The 19,365-nt window shown below is 45.1% G+C and overlaps 1 protein-coding gene and 1 long non-coding RNA gene across 3 annotated transcripts in view; both read left to right on the top strand.

Annotated features, from left to right (window-relative positions):
- The window catches only part of MOGAT2 (monoacylglycerol O-acyltransferase 2), a 42,297-nt gene extending 36,260 nt beyond the window's left edge, over positions 1 to 6,037 (top strand). For both annotated transcript variants that reach the window (XM_083737211.1, XM_083737210.1), the window contains exons 5-6: positions 647 to 846; positions 5,800 to 6,037. In XM_083737211.1, coding sequence (XP_083593337.1) covers positions 647 to 846; positions 5,800 to 5,954 — 355 coding nt within the window. In that variant the 3' untranslated portion in view covers positions 5,955 to 6,037. The remainder of the gene's footprint in view (positions 1 to 646; positions 847 to 5,799) is intronic.
- The window catches only part of LOC310843878, a 165,437-nt gene that overhangs the window by 72,868 nt on the left and 73,204 nt on the right, over positions 1 to 19,365 (top strand). The window lies entirely within an intron of this gene.

Here is a 19,365-nt window from a genome sequence, read left to right as displayed (position 1 = left end):
ATAGGTAAAGGTAAAGGGACCCCTGACCATTAGGTCCAGTCATGGCCGGCTCTGGGGTTGTGGCTCTCATCTCACTTTACTGGCCAAGGGAGCCGGCGTACAGCTTCCGGGTTGTGTGGCCAGCATGATTAAGCCTCTTCTGGTGAACCAGAGCAGCGCACGGAAACGCTGTTTACCTTCCTGCCGGAGTGGTACCTATTTATCTACTTGCACTTTGACGCAGTGGCGTAGCGTGGGTTATCAGCACCCGGGGCAAGGCAAGTAATTTGCGCCCCCTAACCCGTGGATTTGCGCCCCCTAACCCTAACCCCCAGATGTTGCGCCCGGTGCGGCCGGACCCCCCTGCACCCCCCACGCTACGCCACTGCTTTGACGTGCTTTCGAACTGCTAGGTGGGCAGGAGCAGGGACTGAGCAGCGGGAGCTCACCCCGTCGTGGGGATTTGAACTGCCGACCTTCTGATCGGCAAGTCCTAGGCTCTGTGGTTTAACCCACAGAGGGGCCACATCAAATCCAGGATCCACTCCTAGACTGTGGTCCAAGTCGGAGTAGGCCTCCTTACCCCTGGTATAAACACTGGATGTGCTTCGGGCATTATGATGATTACGCAACACTTTCTTTTCCATTCTTCTGCCCCCTCCCCCAGCACTCCTCTTGTCCCCGTGTTTTCCTTCGGTGAGAACGAACTATTCGATCAAGTTGAAAACCCCAAGGGCGGCTGGCTACGGTGGATCCAAGAGCGTTTGCAAAAGATCATGGGGATCTCACTCCCCCTCTTCCATGCCCGCGGGATCTTTCAGTACAGTTTTGGGCTCATTCCGTATCGGCGACCGATCCACACTGTGGGTAAGTCTGGTTGGGAGAGTAGATAAACTGCAGCTGGGAAGCCAAATCCTGTGCAAAGATTACTCTTTTCTGGAAATTAAAGCAGTGTCCAAACCATGGGTAGGCAAACTAAGGCCCGGAGGCCGGATCCAGCCCAATCCCCTTCTAAATCCGGCCTGCGGACGGTCTGGGAATCAGCATGTTTTTACATGAGTAGAATGTGTGCTTTTATTTAAAACGCATTTCTGGGTTATTTGTGGGGCTTAGGAATTCGTTCATATGTTTTTTTCCAAAATATAGTCCGGCCCCCCACAAGGTCTGAGGGACAGTGGACCGCCCCCCTGCTGAAAAAGTTAGCTGACCCCTGGTTCAAACACTTGTTAAAATATTCAAAAAAGCTTTCGCTTGCAGAACATATAGCTAATGAAGAACATATGCAAAGTACCATATTTTTTTGCACCATAACACTCACTTTTTTCCTCCTAGAAAGTAAGGGGAAATCTCTGTGCGTGTTATGAAGCGAATGCCTACGGATGGCGAGGGGATCTGCTGCAGTCATGAGCAGAGGATCCATGGTTCCCCTTCCTTCCCTCCTCCGTGGCTTGCTTTGAAACAGCAAAGCAGGAGAAGAGCTGCTGAGTGGGGAGGAGAGAGGGACAGAGAGCCTGCTTTCTTTAAAGGAGCAGAGCAGGAGAGGAGAGGAGCCTTCTCCTCTTATACCCTCTACTGCATTATTAACAGCATCCTTCTCCACCCACCCCACACGTGTTCCTTGTCCCTTGAGTGCTTTTCTTTCCCTCCCCACTTAAAATGTGGTTACAAAGCACGGATCCACATGGATCCTCAGGATTTTTGCACTGGGTCACCCCAAATTCACCATCAGATCACATAGCATGCCCATGGCTACAGCCTGCACTAAAAAAATCACGTACCCACTGTTGCCTGGGGCCGCAGTGGTGCAAAAACGTGCTTACAAAGCATGGATCCACATGGATCCTCAGGATTTTTGCATTGGGCTACCCCAAACTCACCATCAGATCGCATGTCTGTGGCCACAGCATGAACCACAAAAATCATACATCCACTGTTTCATTTATATATTTTTTTCTTGTTTTCCTCCTCTAAAACCTATGTTATAGAGCGAAAAATACGGTATTTACATTCACATAGTTATTCAAGCGTGGGCCTAGTTTTTCTTAGTTGAAGATTACGTAGGGTTCCCATATTTCAAAAAGTGAAAATCCAGACACAAAAACTGTTGAGCTTTTTTGGATAGGGAGGGGCCAGTTGATGAGGGTTGTTTCTTTTTTTTTTTGGCATTTTTTCAAAAAAGAAGAAAAAGCTTTTGAGCTGTTTGGGGGGAAATTCGCCAAAAAAATCAACACGGGCTGCCCAGGTTTTCCCAGAATTTTAAACAATGTTTGGAATTTCTGCCCAGATACTATTTCCAACGGACGAATCCCAGATATGTCCAGGAAATTCAGGACGTATGGAAGCCCTATGTTACTGATTCTTCTGTAAACATTCAACCAAACTGTGTCTTTCTCTCTTTCCGCTCAGCCTTCTGTGGAATATCCAGCTTGGCCATGCAGTTCCTTCTGTGATGTTTCCACTTTCTCCTTCCAGTAGACCTCTCCTTACTGCTTCTTTGGGAGAACATAAACTTCTGCCCTTCTTTCCATCACATACATTCGCACAGAAACATTGTCAGACCTCTCCTTTATTGCGATTAGAGAGAGAGAGCGCAATCTAACATGGCCTCTTCTTCAGTGTTCATGGAGCTGCAGCCATGAGTCAAGTCACTTGCACAAAACCAAATGGAGAATGTAATAAGACACCTCCCATGTGACCAGAGTTAACCAATCTCATGAGAGTTACTGGGGAACGTTCCAGAATGAAACACTCAGCAAGGCATTTAAGCATTCTCAATTTCAGTAAATTAAAACCACTTAAGCAAAGTCTGTTCATGCCTAGAAAGCCTGGGTCTAAACAGTTTTCCACTTCACTTTCTAAGTGTTTTCCCTTTGCCTCATTCCTTCCCTATGGAAAACTCGCTCTTTAGTGCTACATTGGAGCAAATGTCAATCCGGATAAAACCCCAATCGCCATTTGCTCTGATTGAGCACTAGAAAGCAGTTTTCCCTGGGGGAGAGCCACAAGACGAGAAGAAGTGTGCATAGGCCTTTAGCCAAGTCACATTTTCCAAAACAATGGGCAAACCAAAACGGTCATTCTTCAAAATCCACACACCTCCCAATTTTTCAGTTCAGTTCTTCAGCCAAGTAAGGTGCACAATAAATGCGCACACTTGCGTAAAACGCAAGTAGAAACGTAGATATTTATGAAAATAGCAGACAAAATTCATTATATAAAGCAGGCATAGGCAAACTCGGCCTTCCAGATGTTTTGGGACTACAACTCCCATCATCCCTAGCTAACAGGACCAGTGGTCAAGGATGATGGGAATTGTAGTCCCAAAACATCTGGAGGGCCGAGTTTGCCTATGCCTGATATAAAGGGATTGGCTTTGCAAAAACATGTTAGAGGACGTTAAATGGAAATAGCGGAATGTGCGAAACTTAAGATTGGAAAAGTGAGAGACAAAAGCATTCATTAGCTTAAAGACCCCCTTTTCCAACCATAGCTGTCAACTTACAGATTTGAAAATAGGGGACCAACAGCCTTGAAAATAAGGGATCAGCAGCCAAAATAATGGATCTGCAGCCTCACCTGTTCCAGGCACTCCAGTCTTCTAGTCCTCCTGCAGTCTGGTCAAACTCATGCTGGTAGCTCCGAGAACACTGTCCAACCAACTTTGTAACCAAAGGTTCAACTGAATAGAATCTGAATCACATGCACCACAAGGCCTATGCAGCCTCAACTTAAGATGGCTCCCCGGCCTGGCTTTGCACTGCAAAGTTTGCAGCAGCACGTGCAACAAAATGGCGTCCAGCATTCAAAAAACCCCTCAGCTTGCATTAACTAGCCACACACACACAGCCTCGCTCCCTCCCACGAGATCTCCTTTCCTTTCCCCCCACCATGTGCCACCGCTCCAGACAGACCTTTTCCCCGGCAAGGGTGAGTGGGCCGTCAATGATGTATCCATCCGATTCTGATCCGAGCACTCAGCACAGGTATGTTCAACTTCTGAGCCCCTCTGAGCCAAAGGCAGAAAACCCAGCCAGCAGCCAAACGAAGCCTCAAAGAAAACCACCGTCACCTCTCCGCTGGGAAGCGCTGAGCAAAGGCGAGTCCCCAGGCAACGCAGCCGATTTGATCAGCACAAGGCATGGAAGCTCCACCCCCCAGTCGTTCTTAGACTTCTTATTGGGTGAGCAACGCAGCCAAGCAACACAGTTGGAGCCTCCCTCCTCCCTGGCCGGCAGGGAGGGAGGGAGGGGAGCTGCTTCCTTTGAAACCCGGGAAATTTAAGGGACATCATCAATAAGGGACAGCAGCGGGACACGGTGCTGGGATAAGGGAGTTTCCCGCCAAATAAGGGACGGTTGACAGCTATTTTCTCCAACAATTGGGAATCCTACTTCTGCAACCAAGCACAAGGTCGTTTAATACTAGTAATGATTCTCCTGCCTGATGCCAAACACCGAGAGAACGTTTCTAGGACTGAATTCACCGTGGCGTGGTAATTATCGCCGGAGCCGGCCACAATAACATCAGGTTAATTCAAAAAGACAGTTTTGTACAGGTAACACCATCCTCTCTGATAGGATTTGACAGGCAGTGGTTGCCCATAATTGTTTGACAGCTTGTTTGGACCTTCTCCGTGGTTACACGGACTTTCGCCACCCTCTGCAGTGGAGGAGACACTTAATGGGATGTTGGTCGGAAACCGCGTTAGCCCATTGTTGTCTGACAAACACAATTAGCACAGCCTTTCAGAGGGAAGGCAGGCAGGTCTTTGCTGGATTCCCAGCTGCGCCAAGCCCCAAACCCAGACAACTTTGGCTCATCCTCCCCTCAAAAAAGCTCAACAGCTCTGGCTGATTATCTTTATTGCATTTAAATAAAAATACCAAAAAGTATAAATTAAACATTACATCCAAATATTCAAAAATAGAAAGAAGAAATACATAAAAGGAAAATATATAAAAAGAAAATAAAGAGAAAAGAGAGGAGAAGAAAGAAAGGAAAAGAAAAAAAGAAAAATGATAAATAATAAAACACGAAAAATAATTAGTCAAGTGCACAAAATCGTTCACAGGATACAAACAGTACTTTGAATATTCTATACGTCAGGTTCTACGAAAGAAATACATTTGTAATCCTCCTTTTCTTTCTTTCTTTCCTTCTTTCTTTCTTTCTTTCTTTCTTTCTTTCCAGTCACTTTCTTTCTGATCTGGAAAAGTAGTCTGAATCCCTGCTATATTATTTGAATTCAGCCTGATCTTTTATTTCCCTTCTCTTCCCTTCCCCTCCCCTTTTATGAAGATCACCCGCTCTGAGACCCCACAGCTAATTCTCCCCTGGCCTCCTCGCTGGCCCAAGTAGGACCAATTCAGCCAGGTAGCCCTGGGGATTATCTAATTGATTTTTGATTTCTGAATTTTTATTGTTATTCATGTTTTTATACTGTATTTTATGCTGCTTTTATAATTAAGCGTTTTAAAGTGTTTTAAATTTGTTGTTAGCCGCCCTGAGCCCAGTTTTTGAACCGGGAAGGGCAAGGTGTAAATAAATTATTATTATTATTATTATTATTATTATTAGTTGATTTCCCTCTATCTCTTTGCGGCTTCAACACTTCTCTTAAGTGACAAATATTCTGCATTCATTTAATAGTATCCGTTTCCCCCCATTATATCAGTGAAATTAATCTAAGCACAACCCAGTATTATTTTTGGAACCATATTTTGTCAGGTAGTTTTTAAAGCAATCCCATTCCTTTTTTACCCTATTGCCTGAGTTTTCTTAACCACTCTTTGCTGTCTTTCCCTCCCCACTCGCCCGCAGTTGGAAAACCCATCCCAGTTGAGAAGCGCCCCAACCCCCGCCAAGAGGAGGTGGATAAGTTGCACGAGGTCTACATGGAGGAACTCTGCAAGCTCTTTGAAGAGCACAAGTTGAAGTACGGCGTCCCAGAAGACAAGCACCTTTCTTTCATTTGAAACAAGGAAGCCGCCCTTCCCATAACCCTTGCCCACGTTTAAAAAAATAAATAAAAATAAAATATTTATGCTTTTCAGGTTTATACATTTCATTAATTTCACAGTCGTTTTAAGGTTTCAAAACTTGACTTCCTTCCCCCTCTTTCTGCGATTCCTTATTTTTAATATCTTCTGCATATCCAAATTAACTTCATTTGCTCATGTATTTATCTACTTTAAATATATACAGGGGTACCTTGGTTTAAGAACAGTCCGGTTTAAGAACGGTTTGGTTTGCAAACTCCGCAAAACCAGAAATAGTGTCTTGGTTTGAGAACTTTACCTCGGTCTAAGAATGGAATTTGAACGGTGGAAGGGCACCGGCGGTGGGAGGCCTCATTAGGGAAAGCGCGCCTCGGTTTAAGAACAGTTTTGGTTTAAGAACGGACTTCCGGAATGGATTAAGTTCATAAACCAAGGTACCACTGTACTCTTATAAAACTGCAGGTTATTACAGTAATCATGCCAAAGTTCTTATCTGTTTACAATTTATCAGTCAATATTCAATAAACCATTTCCATTCTTTTCTAAGCATTGTGGGAATGTTCAGGGAGGCAGGAGAGGATATACTGTTTAATAATATCCTTCCTAACTTGTGCTAGCAAGTTCCATAACTTTGCAGAGTTTTCACATTTCTTTTTAAAAACACAGCGGGTAGTTGGTTGCAAGCTTGTTTCAGCCTCTTAATATTAGGTTCGTGGTAAGTTCCTTGATATCCCTCTTAAAAGAATAAGCACATGACAAGCTTATTTAAAGTCAATAAAAGAAGTTTACTCACACATTCAGTTCACAGATGGATCCCTGAAGGCAGACTTAGTTACAAAAGTATAGACATGTGGAATCTATCCCATATGGAGATAGTTCCTTTGTCCTCTGCTGGCTGGAAGCCAACAGAGCATCTCTAGCTAAACAAAGGACCCTCGTACTTAAGAGACCGCCTCTCCTGGTATGTCCTGCAGAGGACCCTAAGGTCCATGAATAATAATAGCTTAAAGATCCCAGGCCCTAAAGAAGCCAGACTATTCTTACAAGGGCCAGGGCCTTTTTAGTGATGGCTCCAACCTGGTGGAATGCTCTGTCCCACGAGACTAGGGCCCTGCAGGACTTGATCTCTTTCCGCAGGGCCTGTAAGACAGAGCTATTCCGCCTGGCCTTCAATTTTAATTAGCCTGATCCTCTATCCCCTTTTCCCTTTCCTTTTCTATGAATAAACCCTTCTGGGACCCCACATTTAAACTCTTCCCTGGTCTCCTTGCTGGCCCTAGTAGGACCAACTTGGCCAGTTAGCCCTGGTGTTGTGTCCCCCCCCCCAAAATGACCTCTGAATTTTTGAATTATATTGACACTGATGCTGCATATTTATGTTGTATTTTATGCTGTTTTTAAGTCGCATTTTAACCAAAGTTTTACATTTGCTGTTAGCCGCCCTGAGCCCGGTTTTTAAACTGAGAAGGACAGGGTATAAATAAAATTTATTATGATAAAACTGCTGGTCCTACGAAGGAGGAAGTGGAAGAGAGATAGCTGCGTGCCTTGTCCTTTTCGTTACCTGGACAGGTAAAGTCACACCCACCTCTAGTCACATGCAAGAGGAAGTATGTCCCAGCCCAGGAGGAAACAGGAAGTTCCGTCTGGCTGGAGCAAACATCCCCTTGCAAGTCCACTCTAGGAAAACAAGGAATGTTGTACTTGACTGCTATCTATGTATCACATCCCACACCCATTCCCTTACCAACATTTTGGGTCGCCTCCAAAGAGGTAAGAAGCAGCCACTGACACTGTTTTGCAAACCCGTTGCCCTGAGGATTTGCGACATGCAAAGTACCCTCTTGCCCAACCCTCATGTTTTCCATGTGTGCAACTTGGAGCGCAAGCAAACAGATATCTCTGGATTGTTAGGATCGTCCTACTCTTGTGTAGGACCCTGGTAGAGACACATGCCTGATTGGGTTGTATATTTGTGGAAATAAAACCATATATCCTAAAGATTCCAGAGTCTCCGTTGACCTTCATTCCGAGGAAATAAAACCCTGGGTAACTGCTGGAACCCATGATGTCTCTTACTGCTTAGTGCAGTACCCAAAACTGCATATATATCTGCAACTGAGGATTATACGTGTGTCTGATGAAGCGTGCTGTAGTTATGCTTATTACAAAATAAAGTATGTCTCCAAGGTGCTCTTGTTTTTTTCTTAAAGTGGAGTTTCAAAGCAATATGTGGAGATTCAGACAATACACCCAAGGGCTTATGAAGGACGAAAAATAAAATAAAATTCTGATCTGGATTTCCCTCTTATTTTATTTAGAAAATCTGTAAGCTGCTCGATCAAACGGTTCTCCAAAGAGGGTGCAAAGAAAAACATAGATAAAAACCCAGCTAAAAGAAAGAAACCAATTAAAAACTAATATGCATAACATCGTCATAATTAAAAAGCAGAAATAAAACCAACCAAAGCTTTTCGAAAGAAACGTAAGAAACTAAACCACGAGCCTGGACTCGAGAGAGCTACTGAAACGGAAAGGTTTTCAGCAGGGGTCTAAAGCGATCCAGTGATTGCACCTGCCTAGGATCCATTTCCCAACAGAAGTGATTCCCCCTTTTCAGAATGGCAAAGAGGATCCCATGGAATGTCACAAACACTTCGACACATTCCTTGAGTCGTCTTAACCGTAATCCCGCCGAAAGCAGCATAGCAGGGCATCACTCTTTGCCGGGCGGCTATTATTAGCTGTGTGGCTTGAGCTTTAAATTAAATAAGACTGGGAGGTGCTTAAAGCAAGCAAGCAGATTTATTGGGGGGTAGGGGGAGGAGAAAAAGGAAGAAATCCACTATCTTCAGGGCCTGGCACCAGAGCTCTTAAGAACAACAGAAGGCGGTCCACATTTAGGCTGCCTTTGCGGGGCATTTTGGTTATTCTCTGGTTGTTGAGACAGTGCAGTACAAGTGGCTTCTGTTCCACTCACTTAAATCTTTTGGCATTGGGTCCTTTGGCCAGGGGGGATGCGGGTGGCGCTGTGGGTTAAACCACAGAGCCTAGGGCTTGCCGATCAGAAGGTTGGCAGTTCAAATCCCCGCGACAGGGTAAGCTCCCGTTGCTCGGTCCCTGCTCCTGCCAACCTAGCAGTTCGAAAGCACATCAAAGTGCAAGTAGATAAATAGGTACCTATCCAGCGGGAAGGTAAACGGCATTTCCATGTGCTGCTCTGGTTCGCCAGAAGTGGCTTAGTCCTGCTGGCCACATGACCCGGAAGCTCAACACTGGCTCCCTCGGCCAATAAAGCGAGATGAGCGCTGCAACCCCAGAGTCGTCTGCAACTGGACCTAATGGTCAGGGGTCCCTTTACCTTTACCTTTGGCCAGGAGCAGCCCTGTTACTAGGTAGAGTGAAGTAATGGCCTCAGACGGCAGATATGCAAGAACAATACCCCCTGGCTGGTCTTCCTAACCCCCAGCCACTCTCCTATGGTGCCACGTGGCCTCTTCTGGGACCCCAAACTTGGCCTGCAGTCTCAGGTGTGGGGCAGGATGCAATCTCATCAGAAGCAAGTAAGATTCAGCAGCCCATAATGATGTCATATATTTAAGAAGAAGAACCTATGCTTGTATAAGCACATGCTTTGTGGCATTATCTTGATGTATCAGGATTTTTTTTGCACCTGTTCTGAAGAGGTTGTGGTTACTAAAGCTTTGAATCATCATGAGGGAGTTGGACAATTTTTATTCCCAAGGGAGCCAGCTTTTATGCGTCCAATTGCTTCATGCAACACAATATTAATTCTTCTTCTTCTTTGGCGATCCCTCGTAGCTGAGTAAGATCGTCTTCCATGAACACGGTCTTAACAGTGAGTCCATAAGTGACTGTGGAGGCCAATTCTGGATCCACACATCCTTCCACAGTGGGGACATAGGTTTCTAGGCGAGAGCTGATCATGGTGAAGGTTTGCCAAGTGTGCCTTCCTCCTAGCATGTTTCTCCCTTGCGTCCTGAGTTCGAGTGTCTTCAAAGCCCCTGACACCTTTGGTAAAGGCTGTTCTCCCAATGGAGCGCTCGCAGGCCAGTGTTTCCCAGTTGTTGGTATTTATACCACATTTTTTAAAATTTGGCTTGAGACAGGTTTAACTCTATTGTTGACCACCAGCATTACACTTTCTATTTCTAAGTTCGGAAGAGAGTAGTTGCTTTGGAAGACGATCCTCAGGCATCCGCACAACATGACCAGTCCAATGAAGTTGATGCTGAAGAATCATCGCTTTGACACTGGGGATCTTTGCTTCTTCCAGTACACTGGCTTTAGTTCGCCTGTCTTCCCAAGTGATGTGAAAATTTTTCGGAGACACCATGTGTGTGATGGGTTAAGGGGCTGCTTGTGCGTAAATGGCGCACAACCATTACGCTTGTGCGTAAATGGCGCATTAACTCCTGCAATCAGTTTCTAAACTCTCCCCGTCCGCGGAGCCATGGGTGCATGGCTGCCTCAATCGCTGGCAGGATCCGTCAGTGGGCGCTTCCGGAATTTACACCAACATAGGAGTTCCTTAACGGAAACCCTCCTTTTGGAATCTCTGTGTGACAGTTTCCTGCGCGGAGTGGGCGTCCCCAGCGGAGGTCCAGAAACCTCTCCGCTGTTCTCACTGGAAGTATCTTGGAGCCATCCCTCCGACTGAGTTTCTGCGGGAACTCTCTCTCTCCCCCTGCTGGTTCCTTCCTCAGCATCCGAGGGTCTCCTAACCTCCTTGAGCCCTTCCACCACCTGACTCTCCGATGGCAGTTCCCTGACAATGTGCAATAACTCTGGGTATTGCAGCTCTGTGAGGGGAATAGTGGGAGAGGGGGAAGAAGGTCCTCCTAACAACTTTCGACACCCTTTATGAACTACAGTTCCCAGGATTTTTTGCAGGGAAGCCACGACGGTTGGAAGTGGTGTGAGGGTGTTTTATATGTACAGTGGTACCTCGGGTTAAGAACTTAATTTGTTCCAGAGGTCCGTTCTTAACTTGAAACTGTTCTTAACCTGAAGCACCACTTTAGCTAATGGGGCCTAGCACTGCCACCGCATGATTTCTGTTCTCATCCTGAAGCAAAGTTCTTAACCTGAAGCACTATTTCTGGGTTAGCAGAGTCTGTAACCTGAAGAGTATGTAACCTGAAGTGTATGTAACCTGACATACCACTGCACAGTGCAGAAAAAGGCTCTGCAAAAGGCTGCATTCTGTGTTCTGGGCACTCCTCAACACTCTCTGTGCTGGTTCAATTAATTTGACTCTCTTTGGGTTAGAGGAAGAAGACCCAGCTTTCTACAGCTCTTGAGAAAATGTCTGGAGCTCCTTTGAAGGATTTCACACAGCCGCAGCCGCAGAGAAAAGAACCTTCGAGAAAGAGGCTCGGCATGTCCAGGCAACATTTTTGAAACCAATATGGACACCCAGAATGTCCATCAAAGTTGTCTGAACATGACTGGGGGAGTCCAGCTGATGGCTGCACAAAGGCGGTTCTTGTTTCACAAGCAGCAGCTGTACAGGGTGGTGGTTATTTTAAAAACAGAGCATGAAATCTAGCATCTGGGGAAAAAGAAACCCATGTAATTTTAGATAGCCCTTGTGCATTCATTGCAGACCAGTGCTGTGCACCACAGGGCTGAGACATCTGTCAGAGCAGGGATGGAGAATCTGTGACCCCCAGCAGATGATGCTGGATTTCCTTCAGCCCTGGCCTGCAAGGGCTGATGGGAGTTGTAGTCCGGAAACAACTGGAGAGCCGTAGATTCTCCATTCTTGGGTTATAGGATTTATTATTATTGAATATTATATTAGATAGATAAATAAAAGGTAAAGAGACCCCTGACTATTAGATCCAGTTGCGGACGACTCTGGGGTTACGGCGCTCAGCTCGCTTTATTAGGCCAAGGAAGCTGGCGTACAGCTTCCGGGTCATGTGGCCAGCATGACTAAGCCGCTTCTGGCGAACCAGAGCAGCGCACGGAAACACCGTTTACCTTTCCACCGGAGCGGTACCTATTTATCTACTTGCACTTTGATGTGCTTTCAAACTGCTAGGTTGGCAGGAGCAGGGACCGAGCAACAGGAGCTCACCCCGTCGCGGGGATTCGAACCGCTGACCTTTTGATCGGCAAGTCCTAGGCTCTGTGGTTTAACCCACAGTGCCACCTGCGTCCCTAGATAGATAGATAGATAGATAGATAGATAGATAGATAGATATAGGTAGATGATAGATAGATAGATAGATAGATAGATAGATAGATAGATAGATAGATAGATGATAGATGATGATAGAGATAGATAGATAGATGATAGATGATAGATTAGATAGATAGATAGATAGATAGATAGATAGATAGATGATAGATAGATGATAGATGATAGATGATAGATGATAGATGATAGATGATAGATAGATAGATGATAGATAGATGATAATATATTATTATTATATGTTATACCCCATCTATTCTCCGGATGGGACTTAAGACAGCTTACCGGTAAACACAAGAACCGTTAATGTAGAAACAAACCAATCATTGAAAAACAATGAAGCATTAGAATATTGAATTGTAGAGTTGGGACTATCCCAGTAAGAAAGCCCAGAAGGGCACAATGGATGCTGGTATCGATGCCACCACAGGCTCCAGTATCTTGTCCCAAGAAGAAGAAGAAGAAGAAGAAGAAGAAGAAGAAGAAGAAGAAGACACTATCTGTGTCCAAAATCAGTAAATTTACTCTTATCAGTATCTAGGCAAGCCATGTTCTGCCCAACACTGGGTGGGGAGCACATCACATGTGTGTAAAATCACGCGTACGATATGCACCTCACATCACACAGATCAGGAGGAGGCCACGAGACCCAACAACACCCTCCTCCACGAGGTCAGGCGAGGCCAGCTGCCATTGCAGGGAGGCCCAGAGAGGTCTGTCCCTTCAAGATTGGGCATCTCAGCCCTGTCCCAACTTACTTACCATCCCATAGAATTGGCACCTATGTCAGTATCTACTGTTCTGGCTGCAAATAGCATGGATGGAATCCATGGCTAAATTATATCCCTTTGAAGAAGGCAACATTTGCTCGGAAGAGGAATTGCTTTGGGGTTAATTAGACGGCCTCAAAGCCTATTGAAGCACATAGTGTGGCTGTTTGTCTTAGGGGTTGCCCAGTTCTTTTTTCTAGGTGAAGGGGTGGCAGCTGAAGGTGGTGTGTGTGTGTGTGTGTGTGTGTGTGTGAGAGAGAGAGAGAGAGAGAGAGAGAGGGAGGGAGGGAGGGAGGGAGGGAGGTACAAAAAGACGAGAAGTCTTGAAATGCAATAAACTGGCCTTGATGGAAAGTCTCCCCTTCTTTCCTACAAGGTTCACATGGGGGAAAGGGAACACTTTGCACACAGACGGAGTTAAACTAGCATCAAACCACTGCCAGCCCATCGGAGCAATATGTTACAACTCTCAATTTCAACACAGTTGGAAGCAGAAACTTTGCGTAAGAAGCTTCCATTCTCCCAAGAGATAAGCAGGGGCCAGATGGCAGATGGCGAGAGAAGTGTTATAGGAGGCAGAGGGTGACTGGCCATGTCTGCAAAGTAAGGACTGATGGCTGTTCCTAGTCTCGATGATGATGAAGATGGCAATGATACAGATAAAAAAATTTAACAAATTACATGTTGCTCATTGCACAAAAGGTTTTCCAAGCAACTTACAAGACGTTTAAAACGTAAGTAATTAAAAAGTTACCTTGTAACATAAGCACGATTACACAGGAACACATTCATATAGAAACACATCTGGTTCATTAAAATACACCAAGAAACATCCTCCTCACAATACAGTGGTACCTCGGGTTACATACGCTTCAGGTTACATACGCTTCAGGTTACAGACTCCACTAACCCAGAAATAGTACCTCGGGTTAAGAACTTTGCTTCAGGATGAGAACAGAAAACGTGCTCTGGCGGCTCGGCGGCAGCGGGAGGCCCCATTAGCTAAAGTGGTGCTTCAGATTAAGAACAGTTTCAGGTTAAGAACGGACCTCCGGAACGAATTAAGTACTTAACCCGAGGTACCACTGTAGAGGGAAGAGATTTGTTGAGCTGGAAGGGACCTCGAAGGTCATTTGGTCCGAACCCCTGAGGTACAGGAATCACAGCTGAAAAATCTCTGACTGATAGCCATCCGACATTTGTTTAAGCAGAGAGCTTTTCTTTGGCTCCTTCCTCATTTGGGCAAGACTTCCATATGGCAGCTCTGATATGGATAGATGCTTTCTATTTCCTGTCCTTTCCTCCAGTAGTCAAAGCAATCAAATGCTTTGTGAAAGACACCCGTGTTGTTATCTACCTGAAATGTAGGAAGGTAGCAGCCGGAGGGTAAAATTTATTTACATAAGTTCTAGCCGAAAAAAGGACCTCGGAGCAGCTTACAAATATCAGTACAGTGGTACCTCAGGTTAAGAACTTAATTCGTTCTGGAGGTCCGTTCTTAACCTGAAACTGTTCTTAAGCTGAGGTACCCTTTTAGCTAATGGGGCCTCCCGCCGCCGCCTCGCGATTTCTGTTCTCATCCTGAAGCAAAGTTCTTAACCTGAGGTACTATTTCTGGGTTAGCAGAGTCTGTAACCTGAAGAGTATGTTAGCGCCTCCGGTAATGGCGGAATTCCTCTGATTGGGAGGAATTTGCCTCGTGGGAATCCGGGTCTGGCCGCCACGGCGAAGGCGGAGATCCATTAAAAATCACAGGCGGGTGAAGCCTGTGAACGTGGGATTCGGCGGGCACCTTTTGCGCCTCCCCTACTAGCGGGGAAACCCGGTTTTGGGGATCCGGAGCGACGTGGGAATAAATACTCTGCATGCATAAACTGTAAACATTAGATATGGAGTCAACACTAAGGCATCAGTTGATTGGTCAATGGAAAACTGTTCTTGATTGGTGAGCATAGATTTTAATTGGTAGAGATGAGAGTAAAAATTACACGTGTCCATTTTCTGAAGGAATTTTTCTCCTGGTATGTTACTGAAGTAATGAAGAGTAAAATATTAAATTTGGGCTTTAAGAAACCCAATCGCATCTTGAACTTCCTTCAGTGAAAACAAACCATCCTCTTGTGGATTTGGTAATATGTCAATGCACTTAATTCATTGATTGAAGGACAAGCATGTAATCATCGCCATGCGATTTCTGTTCTCATCCTGAAGTAAAGTTCTTAACCCAAGGTAATATTTCTGGGTTAGTGGAGTCTGTAACCGGAAGCATCTGTAACCTGAGGTACCACTGTATTAAGACAGCTCCTTGACCTCGGGCTCACCACCTACAAAGACACGACACATGAGGAAAATAGGAATTGGAGGGCGGAGGAGAAAACAAGCCCAAGTCCTTACAGTTAGATTTCTTAAAGTACAGTAACAGCGATGTCAGTGACGGTTACGGTTTATTCTTGAAACTGTTGATGGATCTCTGAGCTGCAACGAAACAGCAAACAGACACTGGTCTATGGAAATCCTTCAGGTGGAATCGCATTACACAGAATCAGACCACTGATCAAGCTGGTTGTCTAGCTGTCGGTTTCAATTGATCACAGAGGCTCTTTTGGATATTAGGCAGATGTCTAGACAGGGGGCGCAGGATCGAGTGTATGTTTCCAAAGATCAAAGCAGTGTCTTGTGCATGAAAAAGCTGGGTTGTGACCCTTTGCCTAATACCCTTTTCCTGATTTGAATCCTCGTCCGCCAAAGTTGCTCTTTGCCCTATAGAGCAAAACAGGTAAAAGGTACAGTTTGATTCTCTTGTGTTTCACTGGGGACATCTGCATGCATGGCCTGGGCTCTGGGCTTGGAATATAGAACAGTCTTCTCTGACGTGCTGCTGTTAGACCGTTTCTTGTAGAGAGGGGGAACAACTTGTTATCTTGCATATGATGATAAGGAAACATTCAGGACAGGGAAAATACCTCTGCATTCTGAAGGAAATCAGCCTTGAGTGCTCACTGGAAGGACAGATCCCTGGAAAAGACCCTGATGTTGGGAAAGATGGAGAGCACAAGGAGAAGGGGACAACAGAGGACAAGATGGTTGGACAGTGTTCTCGAAGCTACCAGCATGAGTTTGACCAAATTGCGGGAGGCAGTGGAAGACAGAAGTGCCTGGCGTGCTCTGGTCCATGGGGTCACGAAGAGTCGGACACGACTAAACGACCAACCAAACAAAACATCCTATCTCCTCTCAGTCTCCTCTACCCCAGGCTAAACAAGTTCTGCTCCTTCAACCATTCCTCATAAGGCTTCGTTTCCAGATCCTTGATCATCTTGGTTGCCCTCTTCTGCACACCTTCCAGGTATCTGGAGGTATTTGGTTGGCCACTGTGAGAACAGCCTTTGGCCTGATCCTGAAGGCTCTTCTGGGAGATCTCAAAGCCAAGCCTGGAGCTTGCACAAATCTTGCCCTCGGTTCATTTCTTAAGGGGGTTGCCAGTAGGGCCTTTGATTCCATTAACAAAGAGCACCTCTGGGGAGCAGCTGAAAAATGTCCATTGTGCTTTGCGACACAGAAGCATCTCCCTCCCTCCCCTGGCAACATTCCACCGTTTTCCTTTGCGGATAAAAATAGAAGCAGCGGCAGAATGTGAACTATTTCTACACCAGCCTTTCAGTCAAAGTCTTGCAGCAAAAACGCTGCAAGAGACCAACTACTGACCCCGAAAGCCAGTGTGTCTAGACATGGTGGGTTTGTCTTGTCCCATACTAACCTGGCCCAAAACTTTGCACTTTGGCACCTCCTGTCTGTGAGCCAAACTACATGGTATTATCAATGCCTCCTTAGCAATGTTTGCACTGTAACAGGAGGCACAGTGGGGCCAAGGTGGTTTTGTTGCCACTGTGGAATTGGGGGCAAGGAGGAATTGGGGAAAGCAAACTCGGGGGCCAATTCCTAGATACAAACATTCCATTATGCTTTGTACACAGCAGAACCCAGCTTTCCTCAACATAATTTGGATTAGCTTGGTTTCCGGGTGGGAGTTGATCACGGTGTGGGTTTGCCAAGCGTATGTTCCTCTTAGCACGTTTCTTCCTTGCGTCCTGAGTTTGAGCGTCTTCAAAGCCCATGACACATATGGGAAAGGCTGTTCTCCAACTGGAGCGCTCACAATCCAGTATTGTCCAGTTGTCGGTGTTTATACTACATTTTTTTTTTAGATTTGCCTTGAGAGAGTCTTTGAACCTCTGTTGTTGACCACCAGCATTACGCTTTCCATTTTTAAGTTCGGAATAGAGTAGTTGCTTTGGAAGACGATCATCAGGCAGCCGAACAACATGACCAGTCCAACAAAGTTGACAAATCATTGCTTTGACACGGGTGATCTTTGCTTCTTCCAGTACACTGGCATTAGTTCGCCTGTCTTCCCAAGGGATGTGTAAAATTTTGCAGAGACACCGTTGATGGAATAGTTTGAGGAAAAACCAAGGGGGAATACCTTAAAAACATACCACCCACTTCTAGAAGGCCACAGATAGTTAAAGGCTATTGATGTTGGAATCATAGAATTGTAGATCTGGAAGGTACCCCAGGGTCATCTAGTCCAACCCCGTGCAATGCAGGAATCTCAGCTAAAGCATCCATGACCGATGCCTTGGTGGCTGCACAAACTTGTTTTGTTTTTTTTAAAAAATGATTTTTATTAATTTACAACAAAACAAAAACACATATTAATTTCACATCCAATTTTTCACAAATTATTCCTTTTCTGGACTTCCTTCACCTTTTCCGTAAATCATCCATAGTCATTATTTGAATTACGCATTCCTTAGGTTTATATTGACATTATTTATATCTTTCTTTTCTATTCCCTTTAGACAATACTTCTTAATTTTTCACAGTGCTTCTTTAAATCCCTCTAGCGTTATCTGTCCCTCACTTATACTTTCCAGATATTCCACAAATTTCCCCCAGTCCTCGATGAACTTTTGGTCTCTTAAATATCTAATCTTCCCTGTCAATTTGTCCAATTCCACATAGTCTAACAGCTTCATTCTCCATTCTTCCACTGTCGGTATTTCCTGTTGTTTCCCTTTTTGGGCCAGTAGCACTCTTGCTGCTGTCACTGCATATTGAAAAAATTTACAGTCCTTTCTTTTTATCTCATTTCCTACTATTCCTAACAGAAAGACCTCTGGTTTTTTAGAAATGTATATTTTAAAATCTTCTTCAATTCATTATATATCCTTTCCCAGAAGTCTTTCACTTTCTTACATTCCCACCACATATGGTAAAAAGAGCCTTCTTTATCTTTACATTTCCAGGTGGCTGCACAAACTTGTAGTTGCTTTTTGTGTTATCGCCCACACCCTGAGGTCCCCACCATCCCCCCAAAATGAGTGATGAGGGCCCTGCTTCTCTAGCAAGCCAGCTCTCTGTTCCCTCCCTCCATTTCCTACAAAATCATCACACAGATGTCGGCTGGACAGGAGGAAAAAAGAGCATCTTCTAAGAGCCGCCTAAGGACCCTTTCTCTTCTCTGTCTCCATGGCAACAGGAAAGGCTTCACAGGCCTTCATTCCCATCCCCCATTTCTGTCTCCTTCATCTTATCTGTGTCGTGTTATATAACTGCTGGCGAGGACGAGGTAATTCAAAGGCTCAGCAAGGCAGTGGATAATTGGCATTCAAAAATAATAATTCACAAAACTGAGCTGGATCTGAAGGCCGTCTAAGTTGTGCTATGTGAATTATGGGCTCCCGCCTCACTTGGTGACCACTGGCCATGGAAGCAGATCCTGTCCTGGTTTTCAAGGCCTTTGAAAGCCTTACACCAACCTTTTGGACTACAGTTCCCATCAGCCTCAGCCAGCATCGCCAAATGTTGCTGGGTCTGATGGGAGTTGTAGCCCAAAACAGCTGGAGGGAGGGATGGGTAAGTCTGTCATTTTGGGTTAATTTCTGCTTCTCGTTTTTCCAGACTTAAGTTCCACATTGTGTTGTGATTGTCATTGTTCAAAAGAGAATTCTCAAGGAAATTCATCAGGACGGAAAAGGTACAAGAAAGTGGAAAACATAACCTTCCTTGGAGGTTTTTCGGCAGAGGTTAGATGGCCATCTGTCATGGATGCTTTAGTTGAGATTCCTGCTTTGCAGGGGGTTGGACTAGATGACCCTTGGGTCCCTTCCAACTCTACAATTCCATGATTCTACAATTCTACAATTCAAATCTGCAAAACTTTGTCAAAACACGGTCCACTTTTATTTCATTTGCCAAGAACATGCGCATAAACTACCCAAGGCATATGGGAACCTGTGGAATGGCACTTTTGTGTTTTTTTTTTAATGATATTTATTAAGATTTCAAAAAAAAGGTTACAAAGATGGTAAATTTTTTTTAGAAAAAA

Source organism: Podarcis gaigeae, assembly GCF_964106915.1.
Source record: "Podarcis gaigeae genome assembly, chromosome: 4".
Classification (NCBI taxonomy): domain Eukaryota; kingdom Metazoa; phylum Chordata; class Lepidosauria; order Squamata; family Lacertidae; genus Podarcis; species Podarcis gaigeae.
Note: the sequence above shows the minus strand (reverse complement) of the source record. Positions and strands in the feature narration are given on the sequence as shown.